General features: G+C 39.8%; 1 protein-coding gene across 2 annotated transcripts in view; it reads right to left on the bottom strand.

The window, feature by feature from the left end:
* LOC111867610 (activating transcription factor of chaperone) overlaps window positions 1-27,018 on the bottom strand; it is a 30,434-nt gene extending 3,416 nt beyond the window's left edge. Inside the window, exons 1-2 of one of the 2 annotated variants that reach the window (XM_023857603.2) lie at window positions 26,874-27,018; window positions 16,562-16,942 (exon numbers count right to left, since the gene is read on the bottom strand). In XM_023857603.2, coding sequence (XP_023713371.1) covers window positions 16,562-16,793 — 232 coding nt within the window. In that variant the 5' untranslated portion in view covers window positions 16,794-16,942; window positions 26,874-27,018. Of the gene's footprint in view, window positions 1-4,055; window positions 4,533-16,561; window positions 16,943-26,873 lie in introns of those variants that run through there. The other variant, XM_023857604.2, reaches the window with a different exon arrangement.
* Between the last annotated feature and the right edge of the window lie 610 nt (window positions 27,019-27,628).

The following is a 27,628-nucleotide window of genomic DNA, read 5'->3' as shown; positions in this document are numbered from 1 at the left end:
CGAAACGTCGGTTAACACCACATATACACGGCGCCAAAGCCCAGAAGACTGCTTTCTTCATAGTCACCGCCGTGAAAGCCTCAAATCTTACATAGTAATAAACCCTCACTAGCTGAGCAACGAATAGCTTCTCAAAAAGTAGTTACAAAATGGCACGTTTGTTTTCCCTGCTGCAATAAGGGAAATGGTTTCAATAGAATTCTAATCACGATGATGGTCACATTTTATGAGAATCTGAAATAGTGCGATATATAACCTGCCGTTTTATTTGGGTGTCCTTGAACGGTTGCTGTGCACACTGCCTTATGGTTGTGCTGGTTTATCTTTGTTTCCATGTGTGTGGCTGTCTTGAATGTTTTTGTTGTGGTGGAAGTTTGTTGTATGGCGGTCTGCCATCACAGACATCTTGGACAAGCAAACTTCCTCCATTCTTAGCATCAAAGAGTGAAACAAACATGTAACCTGCGTGAAGTTGATAGTGAGCAGAGCTTTCCCATACTACATGTCGTCACACTCCGAAAGGCAATACTCTTCTACCTTAAAATGTTAGCCGAAACTGCTGACTACAATCTAACAGTGTTCCTATTCAGAGTAACGAATTTTTAGAGAACAGTTGTCCCAGTAACATTCAATTAACTTTCTCTGATTCTGTTGCTTACCATGTGCCATAATAAACCTGTTCAACAAGATAGTTTGTATCCGTTATTAGAGCAAGAAAGAAACATAATCATTGTCTGCAACACAGAATACAGAAGGGAAAGTATTCCAATGAATTGATCAATTAAGGACAGGTTTTATTACATTGATCGCAAGTGTAACCAATAGTGTGGAATTTCTTTTTTCAACTTTCAGCCACGGCACAACCAACAACTCTACGACATAACAGATTAAAATTTGCAGTCCTAAACTTCTGAAAGTAGTAATACCACAGTTAAATAAAACTGTCATTCAAAGTGGGTGCAGCCAAAATTACAACTTTTCGATAATCCTGGTTAAAAAAAATTAAAACTTCCACTGTTAAATTAAGAAATGCAGAAAACTCTAGACTTCATAGTAATCATAATGGGGGGCCACACAATCAGGTATTTTAATAAGCCTTTTTTGCATGTCCTACATAAGTTCCATAAAAGAATTACAGTATAATTTCTATACTTATCTGATGCAAAGACGTAGAACAAAATTCACCTGCTAATAAAAGTGTTCACATGCGCCAACATTATTATTTGGGCACATTATTTCATTACGAGATGTCGCCTGGGCTCCAATATATCTTGGAGAACACAACTGTAGCTTATATAATACAGCTCCTCTTAATGTGTTGGTTAAACTACCTGATGCTGTATGTTAACATTCATTCTTTCTGGGGTTTTAATAAGGTCAGCATGTACTCCCCAAAAGTGATATTTCTACATGAAATAACTAACAAAAAAAACAGCTATATATGCCGAAAGAATGTCCAGATACAAATGCAACTCAAATTAATACAACACACCCAAAATAAAAATATACAGTTATTTGTCCATCAAATAATTTTGTTCCATCTACTCTCTTTCAATTAATATGACACCAGAGCTGTTTCATGGAAATCCCACGTGTGCGCAATACGTTTGTTACATACACGTATATTAAAGAATGTGTATTAAGAACCCCCAGTTTCCAGAACCAAAACCAGCATTCGAAAAACACATACCCTCATATCAAAACAAAACAGTTCTTCAAAAAAATCATATATAAACTGCATATACCGAAGCAAATAACTAAGATTTTTCTCTAATCCACAGCATCCATACTGGAATCCTATCCTATGGGTGGGTACCAGAGGCTTTTCACTTGATGGTAAGGCAGTTGGGGTACATGAAGCTGACCCCTCATCTACATGCAGTGCCAGGGTCAAGAATGGTGGAGCTACACCTCCAATCCCCCATATATCTTCATGACATAGTTCATAAGGAAAAGTTTACCTTTACTAATATTTCCAAATCATATTATCATGTCCAAATATTCAAACATAAGTAATATCCAGGGCATAAAATTCAAAATTCTGATCTCCCCAGAGTGCTAAGCATCTACATTTACTTGAACTCCATGAAGCGCGATCCTTTCTAAGAGGCTGAGAGTCAAATCAGCTAATACAAAATTTCCACTATTTATGGTATCATCAGTTTCATTACGATGTTCACAAATCTGCCACTGGTTAATATCCTGGGCCAGTTGCATTTAGTACGCATTCTTAACACCAGATTTCTTTCAGATCCACTTTAATATTATCCTGCTATCAACAGCTAGTCTCCTAAGTCATTTATTTTCTTCAGGTTTTAGAGTGACATGATGTGCTTTTTAATATATAAAACTATGCCAAACTGACAAAGTTCTTGTTGCAAAATCTTAAAAATACCAGTGACAGGATTGGTTTTTATAATAAAAATATTTGTGCCCTAAGAACTAGTCAGCTGACATGGCAATTTCTCATCATTCTTATGGTATGGGACTGACTGGAGGGGAGGTGTAGGATTTCAATAATATATATTTAAGCATCCTGTTGCATTGAGGTTCCAGTTACAGTCCATCAAATGTTAGTCTACATGCAACAAACATTGATTCACACTTCAATCCACACAGTGGTCGTTATGTGCATAAGATGTTATTAGAACTATTCAAATATATGTATTATTATGATAATGCTACATGTGTCGGCCATACAAGGCGCCTCTACACAGAAGAAAACATCAAAAAAGGAAATAAAAGTAATAGAGGAATGGTATTCGATTAGTATGCATTGCACTAGGATTCCTCATATTAGTACTGCCTGAAGGTGGCATTATATAGACGAAACCTATAGTAAAATAACAATGCATATATATATATATTTTAATAGTTTTAATAACATCTTATGCACATAACGACCACTGCGTGGATTAAAGTGTCAATCAACGTTACTTGTTGTTGTATTATAGATGGAAAATTTGATAGACTATAAGTTTGATTTCAATTTCCTGATTCATGGGATTGACCATAAATGGGGAAGTTTTGAATGTAAAGGTATAAAAACCGTAGACCCCCAACCATGTCACAGCATATAAAAAAGTAATGACCCAAATTTGAATGTAAAGTGAAAACAGATTTTCTGAAACCACACCAAAGGTACAGGAAATATATAAAGTAAAGCTATCCCTGTACCAGGCCGTGAAGGCCCATAGGGTTGTGAGACGTTGAGGCTCCCACATTATCTACACAATCGGCTCAAAGATGGCGGTAAGGTTATCAGACTTACGCGCCGGCCGCTCTTTACTCCCCAGGAAAATTAAGAGCATAGTGGTTGAGGGGGGGCTACGCTACAAGCTGGAAGGTCGCGGGTTCAAGTCCCGATGAGGTCATTAGATTTTTTCAGTTGACCTAATCCTTCCAGCCGCACTAGGCCCTGGGGTTTACTCAGCCTCTAACAGAAATGAGTACCAGGAATGTAAGAAAATATATAGGTATTATTTTCATTTCATGCATCTTGTTGTGTTATAATATATAATTTCTTTATTAAAACAGTTTGCAGAGCGAAACCAGACGCTGACCGTAATATAGTTCCGTTGTGACGGTTTTAATAAAGATATTGTATATAGGTATAGTTTACATGACTGCAGCAAATAAAAACCATGAACATCACTGTATTGTAACTCAAATTACATAAGTGGAATACCATAAAAAAGGTGCCGTAATGAGGAACCAAATACAAATGTATATTTTGGCCTTTAAAGACTGAATATCTAAATTTTTATTTGGAAGTGATGAATGTTCAAAATCATTGACCCAGAGTCCTCAGAGACACGAAACACCCATAGTTGGTTAATCAGAGAGCATGACATTTTGTTGTTGTGGCTAACAGGAGCCAATTTATAACTTGTCAGCAATATGGTAACCTTATCTCTGTCATGGATGGAGCTGTGCCAGCATTGTCAGTGATCCATATTGATAGACTTTACTCCTAGCATCCCAACATTCTTGTTAGTTCTGAAATACACACATAAAGCCACTTCTCACACTAAATTTTTCTGGATGAAACCTACCGTAACAAGCAACAGCCATCTTTATCACTGGGATGTCACAGGATTGAGCAAAACGTTTCTGTTAACACAACTACTTCTGAGATCTCTTGTGGCAGTGATTATCTGTAATTTCTTTTCCTGTACAAGTCTTTTCTTCTCTCTCGTTAACTCTATATGAATATAAAATTCCTATAGCATGGAGAAGCTCTTCGGTAAAGTTTTTCACCTTCTGTTAACCAATTTCTGTGAGTTCACTATTATTTCCTTATCCCAAGTGTAGTGATAGTTGTACTTCATGCTACAGCAATTGAAGTACCTCATCAGCACAAAACTTCATCTAGTTCTTAAGATGCCCTAACACTGGCACAACAATTATATTAAGTGAATTTCCTGAAGTGCACACTAAAGACAATTTATGCACTGCTCTCAGACACACTGCACAGAGACAACTGAACTGAGCTTATACTAGCACTGAACACGTCTGTCTACGGCCTTGGTTCAGCTGGTACTGCTGCAGCGCGGGACTGGCTGATCACATATATGCCAGCATGATGGCCTTGCTGTACACAGGCAAGACCAAAAATCCACTGCTCACATTCCTAACAGCACACAACTCAGAATAATGCTACCTGTCAACTCTGCTTACCCCTATGTCTCCGGTATTCCCTTCCCACCCTTAGGCAGAGCACAGTAACTGCTTGGGTCCATAACACCTTAACTTTTATTAGGAAGAAGGATTCGACTTTTAAGCTGTACAATGACTTGCATTTTTTCCATTTACAATTTGTATGACTTATATTACTCAATGGAAATCTTGCCCTCAGAATATCCTTCAGACTGTTCTCAGTATTTAAAATTCTTATCCTGATATTACTCATACACAATTCACCCTAAAATTTCCTCCCCGAAATACAGACCTAAAGAAGAAATTGTATTTACTTCATTAAACAATCATCATTAAATAAAATAAATTCCAGAAATATGCTCTAAAGGTTTGTGTTCTACATAACAGGATATTACAAGTACATAATACAATTCTTATCTATAATCATTCTGTATAAAATATTAAAAATTTTGCATACAGGATTCAAGTCACACTACACGTTACACTACTTAGTTCTCAACTGCCTTATGGTCGTCTCAACCCTCTGTTATGAGAGTAACAAAATACAGTATAAGCAGCAAACTGGTTCTCTCATGTCTTATACACTGGGTCTTCAAAGTCTAACTTGTTAGGATATTCCCTATTTTGTAGTAAGGCAAAGTTGTGCATGTGCTTAGCTAATTGAGCACTATGGAGCAATGTATGTATAGATCCAAATTATCTTGACCTTGGCATTATTGCAGGTGAGTGATCAGCTTCACGACCCTGCTGCTTAACCTCAGGAGAAAGAGCCCCCGATACCCACTGGATAGGAGGGTTGGTGGGTCCCAGAGCAGGTCTGGACGTGAAAAGACAATTCTGATCCTACTGGGACCTGCACTCCAACCCCTTGAGATTGTTCAGCCTGTAGGCACGGTCCCTATACCGACTGCGCTAACCTGGCTCCATTGTGTAATAAACATTACAATAATAGTTCTTAGCAGCCCCTCTTCATATTCAAGTGGCCCTAAGGTTTAACTCTTTCAGGCCCCACACATAAAACTGTGAAGGAAAGGGCAATGTGGAGAAAGACAAGGAGGAAAAGAAAGGAGCATGAACAAAAGAAAACTGACGTTGAAACATAGAGGGGTAAAGGAGAGGGGAGCAGGCTTCCTTCTGATTTGTTTGTACTGAAAAGATTAACACCTGATATGATCAGATTTTCGAAGTTTTCCTCACTTGTTCCACACAAATTCTTGGGGAGTACCTTAAAACTACCATGACCACTTCAAATCATTCTCAGTTCATAATTCAGAATCACCCTATCATTCAATGTTATAAACAGCACTTACCTTTAATAAAAAAATATTGTTAAGTGACCCAAACATTAATCAATGGCTTTTTTATTTAAAACTTGAGAAAAATGAACCAGATTACTTGTACAGCACAAATCAAAACAAAACCAAGTTTAGCATGTCATGTAGCAGGCATTCACATATTATCCAGTAATTCCATACTTCAATTAATTTTAATCTATGCAGATAAGGAAATTGAAAATCTTTAATATTTTCCAAAAAATGTTCTCTTAAAGCCTCCAGTAAAGGCATAATGACCATATACCCCTTTCTGCCTGCCACTTGTGTAACCGTAACACACACAAGACATAATTTTATGAAAACCATTTTCAACCAGGTCTAAACAACCTAGAAGCACCTTGCTGAAGGATGAGAATGGTGATCTGCTTGCAGATTCCCTCAACATTTTGAATAGGTTGAAAAACTATTCTGTTACTGCATGTACACAGGACCAGTGATGTTAGGCAGATAGAAATACATACAGCAGAGCTGTTAGTACTGGATCCCAGCCATTTTGAGGCTGAAAACTGCTATTATGAAGTTGAAAAGGTACAGATCGCCAAGCAGTGAGAAAATTTCGGCAGACCTGATTCATACAGGTCGTGAAATATTACGGTGTGAGATCCATACGCTCATTAATTCTATTTGGAATAAGTGACTATTGTGTGATCAGTAGAAGGAGCCTATTATTGTACCAGTTCACAATAAGGGTGATAAAAATGTCTGAGTAATTATGGTGGGATATCACTGTTATCAACTTCAGACAACATTCTATACACTATTCTTCTCTCAAGGTTAAGTCCATATACAGATGAAATTATTGGGGGTCATCAGTGTGGGTTTCGACGTAACAGATCAACTACAGATCAGAGCTTTTGCATTCGTCCGACATCAGAGAAAAAATGGGAGCACAATGAGGGGCAGTACATCAGCTATTTGTAGACCTCAAGAAAGCCTATGATTCAGTTAGGAGGGAAGTATTGTACAATATTCTCATAGAGTTTGGGGTACCCTGGTAAACAGTCAGGCTGATTAAAATGTGCTTAAATGAAACGTGTAGTAAAGACCATAGGGGTAAACATTTGTCTGATGATTTTCCTATCCAGAATATTCTAAAACAAGGAGATGCTTTAGCGTCACGGAAAACGAGGTGGGGCTGAAATTAAATGGGACACATCGGCTGTTGGTCGATGATGATGATGATGATGATGATGTGAATCTACTGGGTGATAACATAGATACCATAAAGAAAAACACAGCAACTTTGATGCTAGTAAGGAGGTTGGTCCAGAAGTTAACACAGAGAAAACTAAGTACATGGTTACTGTCACGTCACCAAAATGCAGGGCAAAATCATAACATAAAGATAGTTAACAGAGGTTTTGAAAATGTGGCAGAATTCAAATTACTAAGAACAACTGTAATAAACCAAAGTCCCATTCTGGGGGAAATTAAGGACCCTGAATTTGGGTAATGCTTGCTACCATTCAGTCAACATTTTTGTGTTCTTGTTTGCTGTCCAAAAATAAAAATTAGTACACAGAACTATAATTTTTCCTGTTGTTCTGTGTGGATGTGAAGCTTGGTTTCGGACATTAAGGGAGGTACACAGGCTGTGAAATGTTCAAGAACAGGGTCCTGAGGAGAATATATGGATCAAGAAGAGATGAAGTGATGGGGGGCTGAAGAAGACTGCATAACAAGGAGCTTCATAACTTGCACTCTTCTCAAAATAAAATTAGAATGATCAAGTCAAGGAGGATGAGATGGGCAGGACATGTAGCGCGAATAGGGGGAGATGAATGCATATAGGATATTGGTGGGAAGGTCAAAAGGAAACAGGCCACTAGGAAGACCATGGCATAGGTGGGTGGATACTATTAAAATAGATCTTAGATACTCATACAATAGGGTGGAACGGCCTGGATCGATCTGGTTAAGGATACGGACCAGTGGAGGGCTCTCGTCAACACGGAAATGAACCCTTGGGTTCCATAAACTGCTGGGAAGTTTTTGAGTAGCTACACAACTGGCGGTTTCCCTCAAGAAGGGATTAGCTCCATGAACTTAGTCAGTCTATTCAAAAGCGATTCTACAGCTAATTTCCTTGTGTGGATTTTTTACCACTCAAAAGAAAGGTATAAGGATGTATATTAAATAATAATGAATTAGGTCAGATCTATCTTCATTTTGCAGACATAAATATACAAAAAGAAAGCAGTCTTCTGGGATTTGGCACCGTGTATATGTGGTGTTAACCGACGTTTCGGAGGAACGTATCGCCTCCATCTTCAGGGTAGAAGAAAAAGTATAAGAAATCTGCAAGCGACAAGACCGTGAGAACGGTAAAAGCAGACTGCTTTTACCGTTCTCACGGTCTTGTCGCTTGCAGATTTCTTATACTTTTTCTTCTACCCTGAAGATGGAGGCGATACGTTCCTCCGAAACGTCGGTTAACACCACATATACACGGTGCCAAATCCCAGAAGACTGCTTTCTTCATAGTCACCGCCGTGAAAGCCTCAAATCTTACATAAATATACAAATTACGTATCTGTCTAAATCTCAAGTCATTTACAGCATACTGAATACATGTTTACTGTTTAATTTGAAGTTTTTATGTAACTTGGCACTTCACATCTTCAGGTTAACACTTTTCATTTTCCTAATATGATCTTATTGGTTAAAAACGGTTAGGGTAAGTAATGTTGCCCCTTTGCTTAATTAGTATGATGCCATGAACACGTATGGGGAAATGGAGGTATAGCTCCACAATTCTTGACCTTGACACAACCTGGACGTGAGTAGTCAGCTACACACCTTGGCTTCTTTAATCCTTGGAGAAAGAGCCCTGGGTATCCATTATTGGATAGGAGGCCGTTTGGGCCTCAGAGCCAGTGAGGACACAACAAGGTAGAGAATCTCTTGCCCTTGTTGGGAATCAAAGCCTGGCCATCCAGCCCACGCTGTCACTCTACCAACTGAGCTCTCACATCCACCCCTTACATCTTCAATGGAAAGTGTTTAACTGCATAATTGTGCATAGAGACAAGCTCCAAAAATTTGATAGCATGTGATATATATTTTGAAGTGGACGATATATATAACTATCAAATGTTGCACTGATTTTACATTCCACTATCATGCCACATCCTCGACCTCTGCTGCACAATGTCACATCCTTGAACCAAGTTTACTGTATGTAAAACTCCAACATGCAATGCAAGTACGCATGTGGACTGCAGTAACTTGCATATCTTTTCAAACAGTGCAACTTCTGAGATGGTTTATTGGTTATCAGTCTAGAACAGTGGTTCCCGAACTTGTATACTGCAAACCCCTTTCCAGAAAAAGTGCACACAGATTTGACATAAAATTTAACTATGAGTATACATTTTTATAGCATACACTTAATTTAAACGGCCGGAAACATACACTTCATACTTGGATTAGTGGAATTTATATTTTTTTATGCTTCTTTGAGCATTAACATAAGAAGGTTAGAGTTTCGAAAAGGACGCGCCAAGGTTGTTTCCAGGTTCATCACAGAACAAGAGCAATATATGTAGGATACAAGCAGGAAAGCCATAACGATAGAGACCACTGGGATAATATTAGAATGTATCTTAGATAGATGGGATGGGATGGAATGGACTGGATTGATTGGGCTCAGGATAGGAACCGGTGAAGGGCTCTTGCGAACATGGTAACAAACCGTTGTGTTCCATAAAATGCTGGGAAGTTCTTGAGTAGCTGCATAACTGGCGGCTTCTCAAGAAGGGCTCAGCTCCATGAAGTTAGTTAGTTACATACAGAGCGACACTTTGTCTTGATGGCTGCCAGTGCTGAAAATCCAGTCTCACACAGGCCGGATGCCACGAAAGGAAGGAGACTGTTCAAACAGTGTCACTTCTTTCCGCACCGTTTCCCTTCGTAATACCTTCAAATGAGAAACCATATCCAAACTTTTCCTTTCTAGTTTTCTAATCCACAAGCCAAACTTCCCAATAAATTTCTTCACTTTTATCAGTCACTACAATGATGTAGTGTATCATTCCCTTGCTAATTTGTGTTCAATGTACTTAACTTCTCAAATATATCACTGAAGTAGGCTAACTTACAAATAAAACAGTCACTGTAAGTATGTTCAGCATGTACTAGACTTTCTTCTTAAAACAGAATTACAGTAACACAGGACTGACTGATACTGTGCCCCCATTTCATCGCCCAATTCTGAAAAAAGTCTCCTCCTCAAGTGATGAGTTATGTAGTTTACAGTTCTGATCACTGTATCCATCACTTCACTCAGGTCTGGGCATAATTCCTCCATTGTCTGTACTTCACAATGTGTCCACACAGCTTCTATTGCGGATTCCTCACTTCCGGCCTACAGTCCTCTTCTTATTTCCTGCCCTTACACAAGCTGCATCCATACATACTCCAACACAGTTTGACCATTTTATGCTTTTTCTTTCATGAAATCAACAATTTTGAATTCTTTTGCCAAGAAATACCTATGCTTCTAGTGACAATGCAGTCTCTGAACCATTCCTGGCGACATGTTATGTTCAATATGATCACAATTTAATGTATGTGGCTGATGTAACGTATGAACTGATCAGTTGGAGGGATTACTTGTTGATACTAAAGTTAGAAAAGGGAACTTCTATATAAAAAGTTCTGCCCACTCACTGCGGGGGCACGCTGTAGCGTAGTTGTTTAAGGCACTTAGCTACAAGCCGGAAAGTTGTGGGTTTGAGTCTCGACGAGGTGGACTTTTACAATTTACCTAATCCTTCTTGCTGCACTATGGCCCTAGGGTCCACTCAGCTGCTAACAGAAATGAGTATCAGGAATCTTCCTGGGGGGGGTAAAAGGGCAGCCAGCATGTAAGGCTGGCAACTTTACTGCCATCTGTGAGCCAAATGTATAGAGAAAATGTGGGAACCTCGACATCTCAAAACCCTATGGGCCTTCATGGCCTGTTACAGGGATAGCCTGCATTTGAAATCATTCAGAATGATGTGAAGCTGTACATTAATGGAATACAAATTTGTGCACTGTATGGTGGTAATGTCACAATTACAGCTGATACTGACATATACATGTGTCAGGTCAAATCACTCAACCACTGACTGTTATGAGAGAAAAGTATATCTGCTGTTCAGTGGTGGACTAGACAATACACTGTTGTTGTCCAGTTGAAGAGAAATAGAAATTGGATATTTCTAAAGAAGTCTTCTTTTACAAGCAACCTTTGTAGAAACATTTCCTCCATATACCAGCAATTCTTTTTGCATACTGTTATTCCACAAAGTTCAGTATCTTAGTATAAATGTAGCTCTCTTCAGTTACTGAAATTAGCTATCCATTTAACAGGCCATGAAGGCCCACTGGGTCGTGAGAAGTTGAAGCTCACAGATTTAGTGAGGCTGTCAGCCTTATGTGCTGGCCACCCTTTGCCCCCTTGAAATTCCTGGTACTCATTTCTGTTAGAGGCTGAGTCAAACCCAGGGCCATACTGCGGCCGGAAGGACTAGGTCAATTGAAAAATCCAAAGACCTCATCAGGATTCAAACCTGCAATCTACTGGCTTGCAGCACAGTGCTTCAACCATCTATGCTACCATGTACCCCCATTGAGGTTAAGTACTTTGCAAAATGTTACTAACAAATTCCCACTGAAATTTCAACAGGCTTTTAGTTCTTTGAAGAAAGCCACTTAACTTTTTACCATCATAGAGAGAAGAAATACTTTTTAATAACACTATTCCCTCTTATTCATTATATTGTGACATGTTGCGCTATGGAGGACACCTCCTCCCTCCCCAGGGGTGACATGACACGGGATGTCGCCGTTGCTATGTAAGTGCCAATTCTGTACTTTAATCATGTCTTGCAACCACCAATTACAAAACACTATCAATACAGCGTAAAGTTTTGTAATGGATCGTTGACACTAGATAATACCAATTACTTATTCTAGAATAGCGGTGAACTTTGCAATTGGTGTACTAACTATCCACCTTAGCGGCCTCCGTAGTCTAGGGGTAACGTTCCCACTTCATGACTCAAGGTATGCGGGTTCAAACCCGACGGAGGTCGTGGAATTTTTAAGGGCGGAAAAATTCAGGGAACAAGTCCCCCAGGAGGGATTTTAAGCAGTGGGTCCCATGTAATAGATTTACGGCACGTAAAAGATCCTCATGTCTCTAGGAGACCTCTGAGCAAAATTAGGCAACAATTTCCCACCCAAGTAGTTTCCAGTGCCTCTGGTAGATGGGGGAAATATCAGGTACCGACGGCCGTGATATCATGCACCAGTACTGGCAGGGTATGGCGACAATAGAAAATAAAGGGGGACACACAATGGACCAATAACTGGTCTAAGTGCATGGGGAAACCCACCCCTTCTAACAACAACACCACCAACAACAACTATCCACCTTATGATTACTCAATAGAAATATGTAGTACAGCAATAAAACTAATTATGAAGTATTATAATCTTTTGTTTTGTGTGACTTGTACATACATATACCTAAAAATTCTGCTGAACGTTATGAATGGGATGGGATGTAATTTTCTGTCATGCATCCAGGATTCTGTGTTAAATAATTAATGGATTATGGATTTGGTGAAGCGGTTTATTGGAGAAATTACATCAGGAGGAACTACAGAAAATTATCGCACAAGACAATGATCACACTCTAATGTTCACTGTAACTGCACCATACGAAGGCTTCTGTTGGTTCCCCTCTTGCTTCTGTTTGTGTGTGTTCTGATCTTGTCTCTCTTCTTGTTATCTCCATTCTGATCTGATCTTTCCTCTCACTTCTCCCTGTATCTGGTGTAATCTTCCTGAGGTAGGTTCATGGTGTACTGAATAGCAAACACTGTTCCAAACAGTTCAGCATTTCATTTCCGCAGTAACGTCTGCCAATGTACACACTGTAGCATTTGTGTTTTTCAATTGGCGCCTAGGCAACAAGGTATTCACTGTTCCTTGTTATATGGGAAACATAGCTACCATGCCATTGTCTAGCAATAGACATATCCATATGCACTGTCTTGGACTGAACTGTGCAACGGTTCTTCTCTGTGAAGTTCCTTGGAGCCCCCCCCCCCCCGAAACGCCGGGATGCGAGCCGTTCCTCTTTCTTTCCGCTTAAAGTCTTAGCTGACGTCAGGTCAGCTGACCTTGTTCCCCCCCCTCCTGGATGCAATGCGAGGTTTCTTGGTTACACTGAATGAATGCGTCGTTCTCTCTCCCCGGTACCTTCAGCCAGGTAACTTCGCTGCTTCCAAATTCTGTGTTTAGGTTGAATTGAGCTTGTGAAATTCTGTTTCGGCCCGTGCAGTATCTGAAGGGGGAAGAGTGCCCTCGCGACGTGATCAAGGTTGTATCAAGTCGCGAGGTTAAGCTTGTGTTCGTAATTTTGGAAACGCCAGTAAGTGACTTACTGTTGTATTTGGTTTCCTTTTCATCACGACGCCGTGTGGCGTAAGTAAATGGATTAGTTGAAGTTTAAGTTGGCTTGAATAGCCGGTCGCCCCTCAGGCGTGTGAGTACGAGTGTATATTTCCTTGTGCCCTTAAGGCTTGTGTACCCTTAAGGCTCGCCAGAGTACAGTGTTTTCCTAGTAAAGTTGATGGATGCCATGAGGCGTGCCTATACTTGCGTCTGTGCGCTTAGCCACAGAGTAATTCTGTATCAATTGTTAATTATGTTTTGACCAGTTACCGCCCATCAGGCAGAGTACACCTGTATACCTTTGTTATCAATATATACATTTATTTATATGTTGGAAACGCCAGTCGTATTTGTGTATACTTGGGTTGTGTGTGTTCCCTACTAGTTCAGACTAGCAGATCCGTCCAGCTTGGCCCATATGTGCCGACAGTGGTTTTCCTCTCCCGAGATCCCCTACTCGACCTTGGGGAGGCATAGTGCATCACGTACAAGCAAGTCGTCTTATGAGCCTGTCCCTTGCCCACATTGAATTGGAGTTCACGGGTCTAACTGGGTAGGAGAACTGGGTTCTCGACCCACAGGGTCAAGGGACACGGCTCAGGACATGTGTTTTGTTAATGCTCGTTGCCTAGGAAACTGCTACAAGAAGCTCCACTCTGCATGTGGGGGATCAGTTTTTTAGGTGACACATTACACTATGAAAAACATTAACTGCGTATATATGCTCCATGCATCAACTGTTTATACATGCTGAAATAAGTGGCAGCATCATGCAAATGTAACCTTTTCTCTTCTCTGCATACTATGTTTCAGAACAAAAATACACTGTACTGAAGCCTCAAAGACAGTGCTAAGTACTCAGAACTGCTCATTAAAGGTTTCATTTAACAAGTTTTGGACAGCAAACTTGCTTCATGATGGAAGTAGATGGATTTACACACAGATAAAAAGTGAAAGACATCCAGTCAGCCTTTTGCAATTTAAACGTCTAAGTAAATGTACTTACCAATCAAACATGGCCAAAACAACATTAAATAATTCCATTCTAAAACCTTCACATAAAATTTCTGTCACAGAAAAGTTTAATATCAGTACTACTTTCTCCACTTTTCAAAGCTAAACATACTGACTGATAACACAACATGAAGGATATAAGAAATCCGTACCTTAAAGGGACAAACAAAGTCTTGCTGATCATTTGAAACATCTCTACTAATAATACCAGACATTCAAAATGTTACACTCTTCAATAAACAGCTGGGCCTTAACCCAGAGAACTGGGATAGCTTAGACATCATACATAGCAAGGGACTACAGGCTGAATGGAATACACATTCAGATATCCTTTTTATATTGCATGGGATAAAGTTTCAATTATCTATGGGTTAGCCTGTCCACATATATAAATGTAATGTGTGTACAACTGAGCTCATGGAATACCTACGTCTCCCACCCAGCCTCACTACGATGCCGTAATTCTGGCTGTGGGAGCATTTGTCTCAGCAGACAGTGTAATACATCCTCACACTCTCCTACTTCTGTAACCTTCTGTTCTGTTGTGTTTTTTTTTTTTTTTAATTCGCTAGTGAGGGGTGGAATCCAGCTGGGTCCACTCGGCATGGCGGCCATTGATTGGCCTATTATACCTGCCCCTGGTGATTTTGGTGGAATGAAGATTGGCAAGGAAACTGAAGTACTCAGAGAAAAGCCGGCCCAGCACCACTTAGTCCACCACAAATCCCACCTGACAAGACCCTGGATCAAACCTGGGCCACCAAGGTGCGAAGACAGAGACTAACCACTTGAGCTATGGCACAGCCTTATGTTCTTCCCCAAAGCACTGATGCTGTGATGCCAGCAAAAAAGGATGCTAGAAGAGTAATATGATGCAAGAACAGAATGCAGACATGCTTGACGAACTACAGTGTGGTGAAAGTTAAAGAGTCTGCAAACAGGGCATTTTCTATCACCGAACCTTCTAACAGCAAGCACATACAAGAATGCAGAACTGCTTATATAAGCCACGATACATTTGTATAGAAAGTCAAAAAAGTACTCCAGATCAATGATACGGCACAAAAGAGTGTGGCATTATGTATCAGCATGATCCATGTGAGAGGGAGGTGCCTTTAAATATCTCTTGAACGCTACAACAACCAGTGATGACCTGCTTCCGGCAAGAAAATGTAACTAAAATTTTCTCAAGAAATTAAGGAATCTGTATGATGTCAAGAAAGAATCTTCTCAATGCCCCCTGAAGAACTTATCAAATGAGTGAGGATAACGATAACACACGATGATCTACATGACTGGAAATAATGACTTAAAACAGATTCTTCTATGGAAACGAGTCTTAAATTCAAGACTGGGCTGAAACATGTACTGGTTGCCAAAGTACAGAAGGACCTGTCAGTTACTGCCTGGCAATACTGTCACCCTCCCACCAGTCCAGCATTCAATGGTAAATATAGCTATCTTTCGTGATTCCTTCAACATATATAGATCACTGGCTATTCATCTCTTTAATGTTTGGTTGTTAAATGTTCACTAAGAATAAAACTGGTTGGGTTGTGAGGTGAGGTAAGCCAAGAGCCAGGTTGCTAAAAAGTACAGTGTTAAATATGATTACTTGCAGACAGTGACTTTGATCTGGAAATAAATAATAGTGATTAATAATGACAGCAGTGTGTACTACTAAAACCAGTATTAATGAAAATTATTAAGATTTATTGGACCACATGCTGTAAAGCTGGTGAACAGTGTATATGTAAATTTCATGGAAATCGGAGGTTCATTACCATGTTCACAAGAACCCTCCACTGGTCCCTATCCTGTGCCAGATTAATCCAGCCCATACCACCCCATCCTATTTCTCTAAGATCCATCTTAACTTTATCCTCCCACCCACATGTAAGTCTTTCTAGTGGTCTCTCTCCTTCTGGCTTTCCCATTAAAACCCCATATGCATTCCTCTTCAAATCCTGCCACCAGAATTGTAGTAGTGACATTTTTAAATCCCGTTCCCAGATGGTGATTGAAGTTCCCAAGAGCACAAGCATAAGTACTGACAAACATCTAAGTTTCAAATTACAGAAAGAAATAAGATAAGCACGTACCTTCCTTAATCCATTCATCCAGGTCTTGCAGTAATTTTGATGCTAATTCAGCTCTTGTTGGCTGATCCAGTCTCTCCTGCTTGTGTGTTGTGATGTCATTTGGTTTATTCTGTTGTTGCACATCTTCATCAAATAGTCCCCATGCATGTGCCACCTCAGAATCGAGGTCGGGGAAGCCCGAAGGGGAAACGGGCTCCACCTTCCACTGCCAGCAGCTCTGTGTATCGGCCATAGCTGTTGATCACGTTGCTGCAGTGCTTAAATAACAAACTAAATATTGTGGCTTCTGCCTCAAAGATGGTGTCACGATTGTTGGATTTCGATGATTGGTCTTCTGTCGACGATGCGACGAAAGGAATAGTTAAAAGCGCCATGTTGGCCCTGAAACATAATAATCACAGCAATCAATATATTTGTAACAAGAAGAAAACTATTTCCCACACTTTCTTACAAGCCTCATCAGTAGGGCTCGCATTTCTATGACATATCATATTTTTATCCTGGCATCTTTTCACATGTATAATTAAATATAAACGCATTTCTGACTCTTGTGAACATGAAAATACGGTTTTTATTGGCCATATAAGTGCATATTTGAACCATATTTTAGCTTTAGGTCATATTTGGGCCCGAAGTGATATAAAATCATATTTCTGGTCATATTTTTCGGCGAGTTTCACTTATTGCTGAGAAATATATTTGCAAGTATTGGCAATGATGTTATCTGGAACTTCATTTCTTAGAAATATTTGGCCTTGTGTAACGAGATTTGAAGGAATACTGTACAGTGTGAAGGGTAACAGTTCTTGACCTGGCATAGAATCAACCACTTTGAAAAGAGAAATTGCCACCTCTGCCTCTGTCTGTCTGTCTGTCTGTGTCTCTTTTTCTCCTCCACTGCAGTGATACCTGAAGTCCAGTTTGTTTCTTGCATATTGGTGAAAAATTTTTCCATCCACAAAGCGGTAAATTTCTACCCTCTCCCCGAAACCCGTCCAATACAGTACTGTATTCATAACTTCAGTTGTTCAGTATAGTTTCAAGATGCCTAAAGTCAAGTGCTCTAATAGCGTGAAGTTGCGTGGTTTTATTAAAGAGTTTGGTGACAAATATTTTAGTACTGACGGAGAAATTTTATTTTGCAAAATGTGTGAAGTGAAAGTTATGGCAGACAAACGTTTTACGGTGCAACAACACTGCAATACAGCTAAACATAGAAGCTGTGTAAACAGAGAAATTACCACGGAAAGTAGACAGCGACTGTTGTTTGAAAAGTCATTCTCCAGTTCACCGAAATCAGGAAATGCCTCCGAGTTTTCAAAGGATCTTTGTACTATGATGGTTTCATCAAATATTCCATTACATAAAGTAGATACACCTAGTTTCCGAAACTTCCTCGAAAAATATACAACTCATCCCATTCCGACCGAATCCACATTAAGAAAGAACTATCTCACTTCCTGCTACGATGTTACCATCAATAAAATAAGAAACTGTGTCGGAAATAATAAAATATGGGTGTCTATCGACGAAACTACCGACGTAAGTGGTAGATTTGTAGCGAATGTTGTTGTTGGTATACTGAAAGATGACCAGCCTCGAGATATATTCCTATTGGCATGTGAGGTGTTGGAAAAAGTGAATAATTCTTCCATTGCTGTTGTTTTCGACAATGCGATGAATTTGCTGTGGCCAAATAAGGTAGAACGAGAGAATGTGCTCCTCTTCTTAACGGATGCCGCTCCATATATAGTAAAGGCAGCAAAGGGACTTCAGGTACTGTATCCCAAAATGATTCATGCAACGTGTCTCGCACATGCTCTGCATAGGGTAGCAGAAGAGGTGCGAGAGAGCTACTTTGATGTAGATAAATTAATAGCAAATGGGAAGAAAATTTTTGTTAAGGCTCCACTTCGATTGCAGAAGTTTAAAGAAGAGGCTCCATCACTACCCCTTCCCCCTAAGCCTATTCTAACACGATGGGGGACTTGGCTCGATGCTGCAGATTATTATTGCACACACTATAGTGTGATTGAAAATATCTTCATGAAGTTTGACAGAGATGATTCATCTTCAATTCGAACTGTACAAAATTTGTTTTCATCAACCACGTCAAGAAATCTAGCGTACATAAAATCAAATTTCAGTGTGATATCAAAATCCATCATTAGACTTGAAGCTGTGGGCATGCAACTGTGCAATGCATTACAAATTGTTAAGAAAGTTGAAAGTGAACTACATCAAGCACAGGGCGAAGTTGCTTTGAAAATTAGTGCAAAATTACAAAATGTGCTCCAACGAAATCCTGGATATTCAACACTGTGTACAATTTCTGACATTCTTTGTGGCAAAGAAGTTGAATTTGATAACAGTGAATTAGAACTTGAAGCAAGTGATTTGACTTGTTTTAAGTATGCCCCTGTGACATCTTGCGACGTAGAAAGGAGTTTCTCCAAATACAAGGCCATTGTTAGTGACAATCGGAGGTCCTTCAAGTTCGAGAATTTGAAAATGCATGTTGTCATTCAGTGCAACTCTACTGAAAAGGAAGATTAAGGTACCGTACAAATTATTTGCCTGCAACTATTAGCACACTTTAGTTTACTTTTCACGCTAAAATAAACAATACTTTCGTTCATGTTTTCTCTTTACGGGGTCAGCATTGTGTTGTGATGGATGCTTCATGGCTTAAAGACATTTATTCTGAAAAAATAACTTTGTACACTTTTCAATAAAACGCCATTCAGCTTTTCTCTTTATGGGGTCAGCAATGTGCTGTGATCGATGCTTCAGAGCTTAGAGATATTTATTCAGGACAAAATAACTTTGTAAACTTCTTAATAAATTGCCATTCTTAGGAATTTTTGTTAAATATTTACTTATTTTTTGTGGGCCATTCTGTCATATTTTAGATCATATTTTGCCATTTTTTGGGCATAAATGCATGAATATTTTCAAAGTTTTTAGGTCATAGAAATCCGAGCCCTACTCATCAGGAACTGTACATTAAACGTGTACGAAGGTTACATAACTTTTCAGACCAACAATAATTTTCACAGGACTGAATAAAGAACTTCACGAATTCAAGAAGAACAAATACTATCTGTAGTGTTCCAGACTCTTGAATTTCTGCAAACAGAGACAGGAAAGAATACCCACAAAATAATATCAGCAGTCCAATTTTTGGTTTTACTTCACATATGCATAAATACAGCTATCGACATATTCCATTCTGTTTACTTAAATGAATTCTTCAAATTTTGATACTTTGTATAAAGATTTAAAACCTGTTTGTAATTGTTCCCTCTTTCCTTCTGGTGACAGCTACATAAACATGGTATTTAGCAACCGTTATCATCCACTTTTGTTCCAGTACAATACTTTCTGGAATCTCTCTTGTACTTTCGTACAATATCAACCTATTCCTCTCTCCAGGCATGCACAAGGTAGTAACTCATACTCGTGCCAAAATTTGCAAATACACATTCAGCATTTTTGCCGGTCACGGTAGGCAAGCAGTCTAAGGCATACACTGTCTTCACTCACTTGGAAGCAGGAATCATGGGTTTGAATCCCACTAAGGGCATGATGTTGANGGGGGGGGGGGGGCACACGTGCTTCTCTGTTTGTGTACAGGTAGAGGTCTTCAGACTAGCTGATCACCGACCCCCCCAAAGGAGTCCTACCAATTGTCCACGATAAACCGAAGTGAAACAGAGTGTTTCATGGAGGTAGGCCAAGGCCCAAATTGGGGCTGTAGTGCCAAAGAAAACTTCGGTATTTTGGCACACACTACATGGTGTAATATACTTTACAAAGCTAGCGGCCTCCGTAGTCTAGAGGTAACGTTCCCACCTCATGACTCGTAGTACGCGGGTTCAAATACCCTGCGGAGGTCGTCGAAATTTTAAGGGCGGAAAAATTCAGGGAACAAGTCCTCCGGGAGGGACTTTAAGCCGTGGGTCCCCTGTCGTAGCTTTACGGCACGTAAAAGAACCTCATATCTCCAAAGGAGGTCACTGAGCCAAATTAACGGACGTTTCCCGCCCAACAGCAGTCTCTAATACCTCTGGTAGATGGGGGAAGCATTATAGATACCTCTCAGCTAGTAGAGCCGGTCTCGCTGGCTGGGCGGGACTGATGGTAAGCACCAGTACCGGTAGGATATAGAGACTGGTAGAAATCATAGAGGGAAGCACAATGGACCAATACAGGTCTCAGTGCATGGGGAAACCCACCCTCTCCAATAACTAACCAACCAACTAACTAACTACTTTACAAAGCTGATGTAAACAAATCAATTTTAGGGATTTAATTGCCTGAGTAGCTGAACAGTATTCAGGCATCATCTGGTGCCTGCACTGTACCTTTACAATACTGTAAAACTTCAGTGTTTTGTCACTTGTGGAATGCCCATAGAAATTTAGACTGGCTGTTATAGCAGTACGTAGGCCACACCACAGCTCAAGCGGTTAGTCGCTGGCTTCCCACCGCGGCAGCCTGGGTTTGAACCTGGGTCTGGTCAAGTGGGATTTGTAGTCGACAAAGTGGAGCTGGGCCAGGTTTTCTCCCAAGTACTTCGGTTTCCCCTGCCAATCTTGATTCCACCAATTGCTCCACAATCACCCTCACCTATCATCTGGGGCTGGTACAATAGGCCAGAAGTGGCCGCAGTACAAGGGACTTAGTCCCACCCACTAGCATTAAAAAAATTATAGCAGTATGTTAAAATAATTCACTACTCAGTGCACACAGCTATTAACAGGTGTGTAATAATGCTTAGTTTATTTCATCCATCATATATTCTTATTTTCCATGAAACATTTTATAACTGGACTTGATGAGAGGGGAGCTGGTATAGCAACTGCCTTCAAGCCAAACAATCGAGGGGTTGGAGTTTGAGACCCAGTAGGGTCAAGAATTTTCACTTCTCCGTGTCGTCCAGACCAGCTCTGGGGTCCACCCAACCTCTTATCCAATGAATACCGGGGGCTCTTTCTCAGAGGTAAAGTGGCCAGGACATGCAGCTGAGCACTCATTTCCAGCTAGTGCCGAGGTCAAGAAAAAATGTGGATCTATACATCCACTCCCCATATGTCTTCATGGCATAGTGCTTAATTAGTTAAGCACAGGGACAACTTAACCTTACAGTTGATACGAGAACCATTGTGTATGTAATAACAAGCATCCTGAAGTAGCTCTTCACTGATACCTCCTTGCAGCTCCCTGCAAGTCATTAAACTACTTAGGTTGAAGAGTCAAGCACCCTACATACTGAACACAACAGAAATAAAACTTAACCACAGTACAGCAGATGCTGGGTTTGCTCTATACTGTTTTTGTAGGAATGTTCATGGCTAGTACATATTGCATCCAGTTTCTCTTCAATTCTGCCCCAGTAAATCACTGAAAAGCTACCTTGAAGAAAGTCTGTGCCAGGTGACATTGTCAGCCACATGTAAACCTACTACATTGTTTGAAATACAGTCATTCACTCAGTTATGTGTAAAGTATACATTGGAACTAATGTTCATGTACAGTACTTATGCGTAACAAAAGGTCTGCAACAAAATAGGATAAACATGCCAGGATCACTGTTGGGGGAATAGAAAGCCTACAGCCCACTGAATAATATAAAACTGGATGAAATCTGTGCTGTACCAAACATAAAAAGTAAAGGTAAAGCTATCCCTGTGCTTAGTTAATTATACACTATTTCATGAAGATACGAGTATAAGGGGAAGTGGAGGTATAGCTCCACCATTCTTGACCTCAGTAACAGATGAAGGTGGGTGCTCAGCTTTGCACCCCTGCTGCTTTAGGCCTTGGAAAATCGCCCCTGGTACCCACTGGATAGGAGGCTGAATGTGTTCCAAAGCCAGCAGAAAAAAAAAATTGCCCCTGCCAGGAAAGGAACCCTGACCATTCAGCTTGTAGCCACAGCTATACCAACTACTCCTCAAGAATTCCTTGGGTGCCTTCTATAGGAGACCATCAGAGTTCCAATACATGTGTAACAACAGCCAGCATTTCCAGCATCTGCTGTAACTGTGTATGTTTTATTGGTAATGCAATTATGCTGTAGGTTTTTCTGATTCCACTAGGAGCCTAAATCTCTGCAGCCTAACTTCATGTGAGGAGGGCTACAAGACGTTCAGGGTCCCACATTTCTTAGAAAATCTGTTAACAGATAACAGTGAGGTTATCAGCCTTATGCACCAGCCACCCTTTACTCCCAAGAAGATTCCTAATACTCATTTCTGTTAGGCTGAGTCAACCCCAAGGCCACAGTGTGTGTGGCTGGAAGGATTAAGTAAATTGGGGGGGAACATCTCATTAGGACTCTAATGCCTCAGCTAACTATGCTACCACATGCCCCCTTTTAACAATTTGTGGAACACTAAAATGATCTCACTCCAGTGCCTGTATGTGGTTTTAAAATCTACAATCTGCAACATCAGAATGCACTTTTCACTTGCCATCAACTCCAAATTTCCTCATCTGATCCCAGGAATGAGGTATGACCTGTAACCAGTGCTTTTTTTTTTTTTNTTTGTAAAAAAAAAAAAAAAAAAAAGAGGTGCCTGTATTCACATATTCATTAAATGTAAAATGTCTCTCCCAACTTCCCTTCTTCCTGCCCTCTCCCCTTTCCACTGAATTTGTAATTCATCCCTCAATACTGCAACACTTGTTTATTCACTACTTAATTTTAGATTAACATTATACACTTTGACACTACATGTTTCCGGCCCAAACGGCGATCTTTGGGTGTCTTGATATTGTGACATGTTGACCCCTACCTCCCCAGCTGCACGTAGCGGTAACGTAGCGCTCGCGTAATAGGCGAGTAATCACCCCGCATCCTGGTAGCTATGCAACGCGCAACGCGCGGTGACGTCACGAGCGGAGCCGAGCGGACCCGACGTTAGCCGAGTCCCGCAACCTTGAAGCTATGCAAAGCGAATCAACAGTGGTGACGTCACCGAGGGATATCGCGGTTGCTAGGCAGCAGTCAGCAACTCCGGACAGCACGGCACCAGACGACAATTGTCCGATCAAGGCTACATAAGGAGCAGCGAAGGCTATTCACAGTCAGTCCTGGAGCTACCGCCGAGTCAGTCCTCGAGCTACCTCCGAGTTAGTTCCGAGTTAGCCAGCAACTAGTCAGTTGTATTCTGGCATTTGGAGTGTACTATTTGTGATACTGCAGATAGCAGTAATCGTAAATCTGTAATTTGGGTTATTGTAAGTGCGAATGTGAAATAAAATTCGCTATATAAAATATGGCGTGAACTTATTTGTCGCGATATACGCCCGACACGCTACAATATGTTACAAATATTTTATTAAATTATGTTAAAATTGCTACACTGTCTTAGTCCCCATTAAAATCACAAGCTGTAGTTCTCTTTTCAAGGTAAAATGATAAAATCCTTTTAAAGTTTCTATTATACCCACGTTATTTTGGTACATTTTATTTCACCTCACACGGGTGTCATCCATTGTTCATAAATGTATGTCTGTCCAGGGTGTTTTGTTTCAGCAGCTTGTCCCTCACGTTTGTAGTCTACTTTTCAGTTATGACTGCCATATATATGCCCCCGATTTGTGGGTTTCCTCCACAGTGTGTGGTGTTATCTTTATTAGTCTCAGCTTCACATCCCTACTGCTTTATCCCCAGGGAAAGAGGCCCCAGTACCCATTGCACAGGACGATGGGCAGGCCCCAAAGCTGGTCTGGCCACTGTGGACGAGAAAAATCTCTCGCCCCTGCCAGGAATCAAACCATGGTTATCCAGCCTTGTAAGCCATCACTATACTGACTGAGTTATCCCAGCTCTATAAAAAATATACAGTAAAAATCAAAGTTTGTTTCGACAGTGTGCCAGCAGTACTCTAATAAAATGATGCCAGTATGCCATACTGGGGCATACTGTCACAAAAAAGCAATGCCTATAGCAAATGCTGCAATTTCTCTTCATGAATCTGGATTTTTTTCTATCAACATGTGTTGCCTGTTCATGCCTCAAGATCACATAAAACTCAAAATCCAATGGCCTGCTCTTTCTGTGTTCTGAAAACATATTTTCCATTTGTTTTAAATGACAAATTGGCCTCATTTAATTTTTTGTTTTTGGCATCAGTGTATACTACAGCACCAAGTACACATACTTACAGATGGTTCTTTGTTATTCTGCAAACCTCACTAAATCTCACCTTCTCAATTTCTGCAGATACAACTCTATTATGGGATATATACACAAACTTACTGCTGCAATCTTGTCATACCAAGTATCTCACAAGAATCTGAAATTGTTTTTCCTTATATACTGGTTCAGTATAAAGAAACTGCACTTTATGGTTACCCAGGACCAAATATAAACTGTGGAATTATTAAAGCAAGTTCTGTTGGCTACTTTTTCTTAGCAATGAAACTTTAGTAATTTTTGGATACAAACATGTAGAATAAAAAATAAATACAGGAACGCTATCTGAAATCAGAACTAGTGAATGCAGAACAAATGTATGAGAGTTTCAAATATATATATATATATATATATAAATAATGTCCCAGGAGGAAAGATCAGTGGGAGGTCATAGTGTCAGTCATTCTAAGCACAAAAAAAAAAGTATATATGTACGTGTCCTATTCCAAACGGTTTCCAAGATACAGCTATTTCAGTACACTGTACAGTGTACAGATGAGCAACACACCAGTCCTCACATGAGTTACAAAGTGCATTGATGTTGATGGTGGAATTTTCAGAAATGTATTATACTGGGTACACTGTATCAACTTTGTCTCTTGAACTGTCAATATGGATATCAGAAACAGTATGTAGTATCTTTCTTATCAACAATTTTGTAACTGTACAGTGAAACAGCTATAAATAGGAAACCATTCAGAATAGTACACACACACACTGACCTTCCTCCTGGGACACATGTGCATTTGCTCCCCCCCCCTCCTCAAATACAATAGAATGTCCTCAGTACACAAATACTATGTAAAGAAGTTCAAGGTTATGTAAGACCACCACATGTGATGACTGGGTACAGACGGATGAGAAAGAAAGCATAAATAGAAATCAAAATAGTCTTTTTATGACCATTATTCTGATCTGTTAGTCACTCTACTTTCGGCAATAAGAGAATATAAATCAAATGTACTTAAATACATTATGTAACAATTCCATTCCATATATAAATCTGTCAAATTTTAATGTCCGTAAGTAACACCAAATAAGCTTGGCCACCATGAACAAAGTTTGTAGAGGTAATAAACATGCATACAACACAAAAAAAAACAGCATGTTCCTGCACTATGGTATATGAATATTTCAAACAAGGATATATGTGCGTGCGTGTGCGCGCATGCCTGAATATTGTTCTATTGAGAGATAAATCAGCAATGAAAAAGTTCTAACAGCAGTTGATTATGAAGTCTGGGATGTGGGGCCTGGTAAAATGTGAGGCATACTGCATCCAGCTTCAGGGTCAAAGAGTACACCACACAACTAGCCCCCCAAAAAAAAGAGAGGCAATCCACAAATCTATCAGACTGCATGGCATCATATTCCAGATGACGTTACTTTTCATAATCTGATAAAACCATGATTCCCAACCAATTATAGCTTAACTAAGGAAATAGGTCCAAAAGTGGACTTCTATCCCCTCCATCAACCATATTATTTTTCCATTGGAGAATTCTGCAACTTCCCTATACCCTGCTGATGATGAGAACTTTGGGGATTATTCTCCATAAATCCCTAATCACTCACGCATGTACACCTCCTTTGTTAAGGCCCTAAGTTAAAAATACACACTGAGCAAGGTCGCCTAAGCGGTAACGGTTATTTTATTGCGGAGAGTCGCGGTTCGAACCTCGAACGCGACGACTATACCACATGGTTTTTAGTGGTCTTCCTCAGACCCCTCCCCCCCCCCAGCAACTGCAGGGAAAATGCCTTAAATTAATCCATCATTCAACGCTACATAGTTAATCGGTCACCGATAGTACCGCGAGGAGAAAAACCACCAACTGTACAACACAAAATGGCGGCAAAGGGCCAAGTTATATTTTCAAATATTTTATATGCCACTTCACACAAATATAGGTTCACACTTTATAAAGGATTGCCATTTCAAATATCTACATAAGTTTGTACTATTTTATAATACCCAAATATTAAGTTCCTTCACAGTCGATGGTTACACCACATACCAAACAAAACACCTCCCGCATTAACACTCACGTTAAATTGTACAAACACAATTCATCTTTCCAAAATCAACATTTATATACTTACTCCATGATATATATCGTTGAGTTGGCACACGTGGTGTGTGCAGCTGGTTCAAACAACTAGAACCCCATTTTCACCCAGATTTTAGCCGAGTTGATATATTGTACTTCTTCCTTCTTTGTGTCATGGAGCTAGAGTGATGCATTGATACATATGACTACTTATATTACATCATGCTCCTTGGCATCATTCCTCCGCGAGCTAATCGGATAACAAATAGTTCCTAGAAAGGAAACAACTTATTAATATAATACCAACAGTATTATTGAAGTAAAGTTATTGTCATCAACTAAAACACTGACTATTAATTTTTTTATAGTTATATTTCTGAGATATTAGTTTTTGTAAGAAATATTTTAATACACAAAATGGCGGCTGTATTGACGTTCGATTGCATCAGCCTTGGAAATGACGTCATTCCTGTGAATAAGCTGGAACATGGAGAGGTGGTAATTCATATGAATTAAAGTTATATTAATGTAACGTAATTAATTAAGGAATTAAATATTTTAAAAGGTATCAATATTATTCAGGAGGAATGAATAGTCTGTCTATAAAAATCTATACATGAATTCCTGGAATTCAGTGTCCGAGCAGACAGACACATTGTGACGACTGTGACCCCATTTAGCGCGTCTTTCTTTTTTAACTTCTAAAGGTCACTGGTTGTTGACCTGAGCAATGACGAAGTGATAAACAGAAACCAAAACTTTACAATGCCTACTGTCATATTTCTTTACCATAATCCTCAAGGATAC

This window comes from Cryptotermes secundus, unplaced genomic scaffold (assembly GCF_002891405.2).
Source record: "Cryptotermes secundus unplaced genomic scaffold, Csec_1.0 scaffold548, whole genome shotgun sequence".
Classification (NCBI taxonomy): Eukaryota; Metazoa; Arthropoda; class Insecta; order Blattodea; family Kalotermitidae; genus Cryptotermes; species Cryptotermes secundus.
The sequence above is the reverse complement of the archived record's forward strand: the minus strand, read 5'-3'. Positions and strand labels throughout refer to the sequence as shown.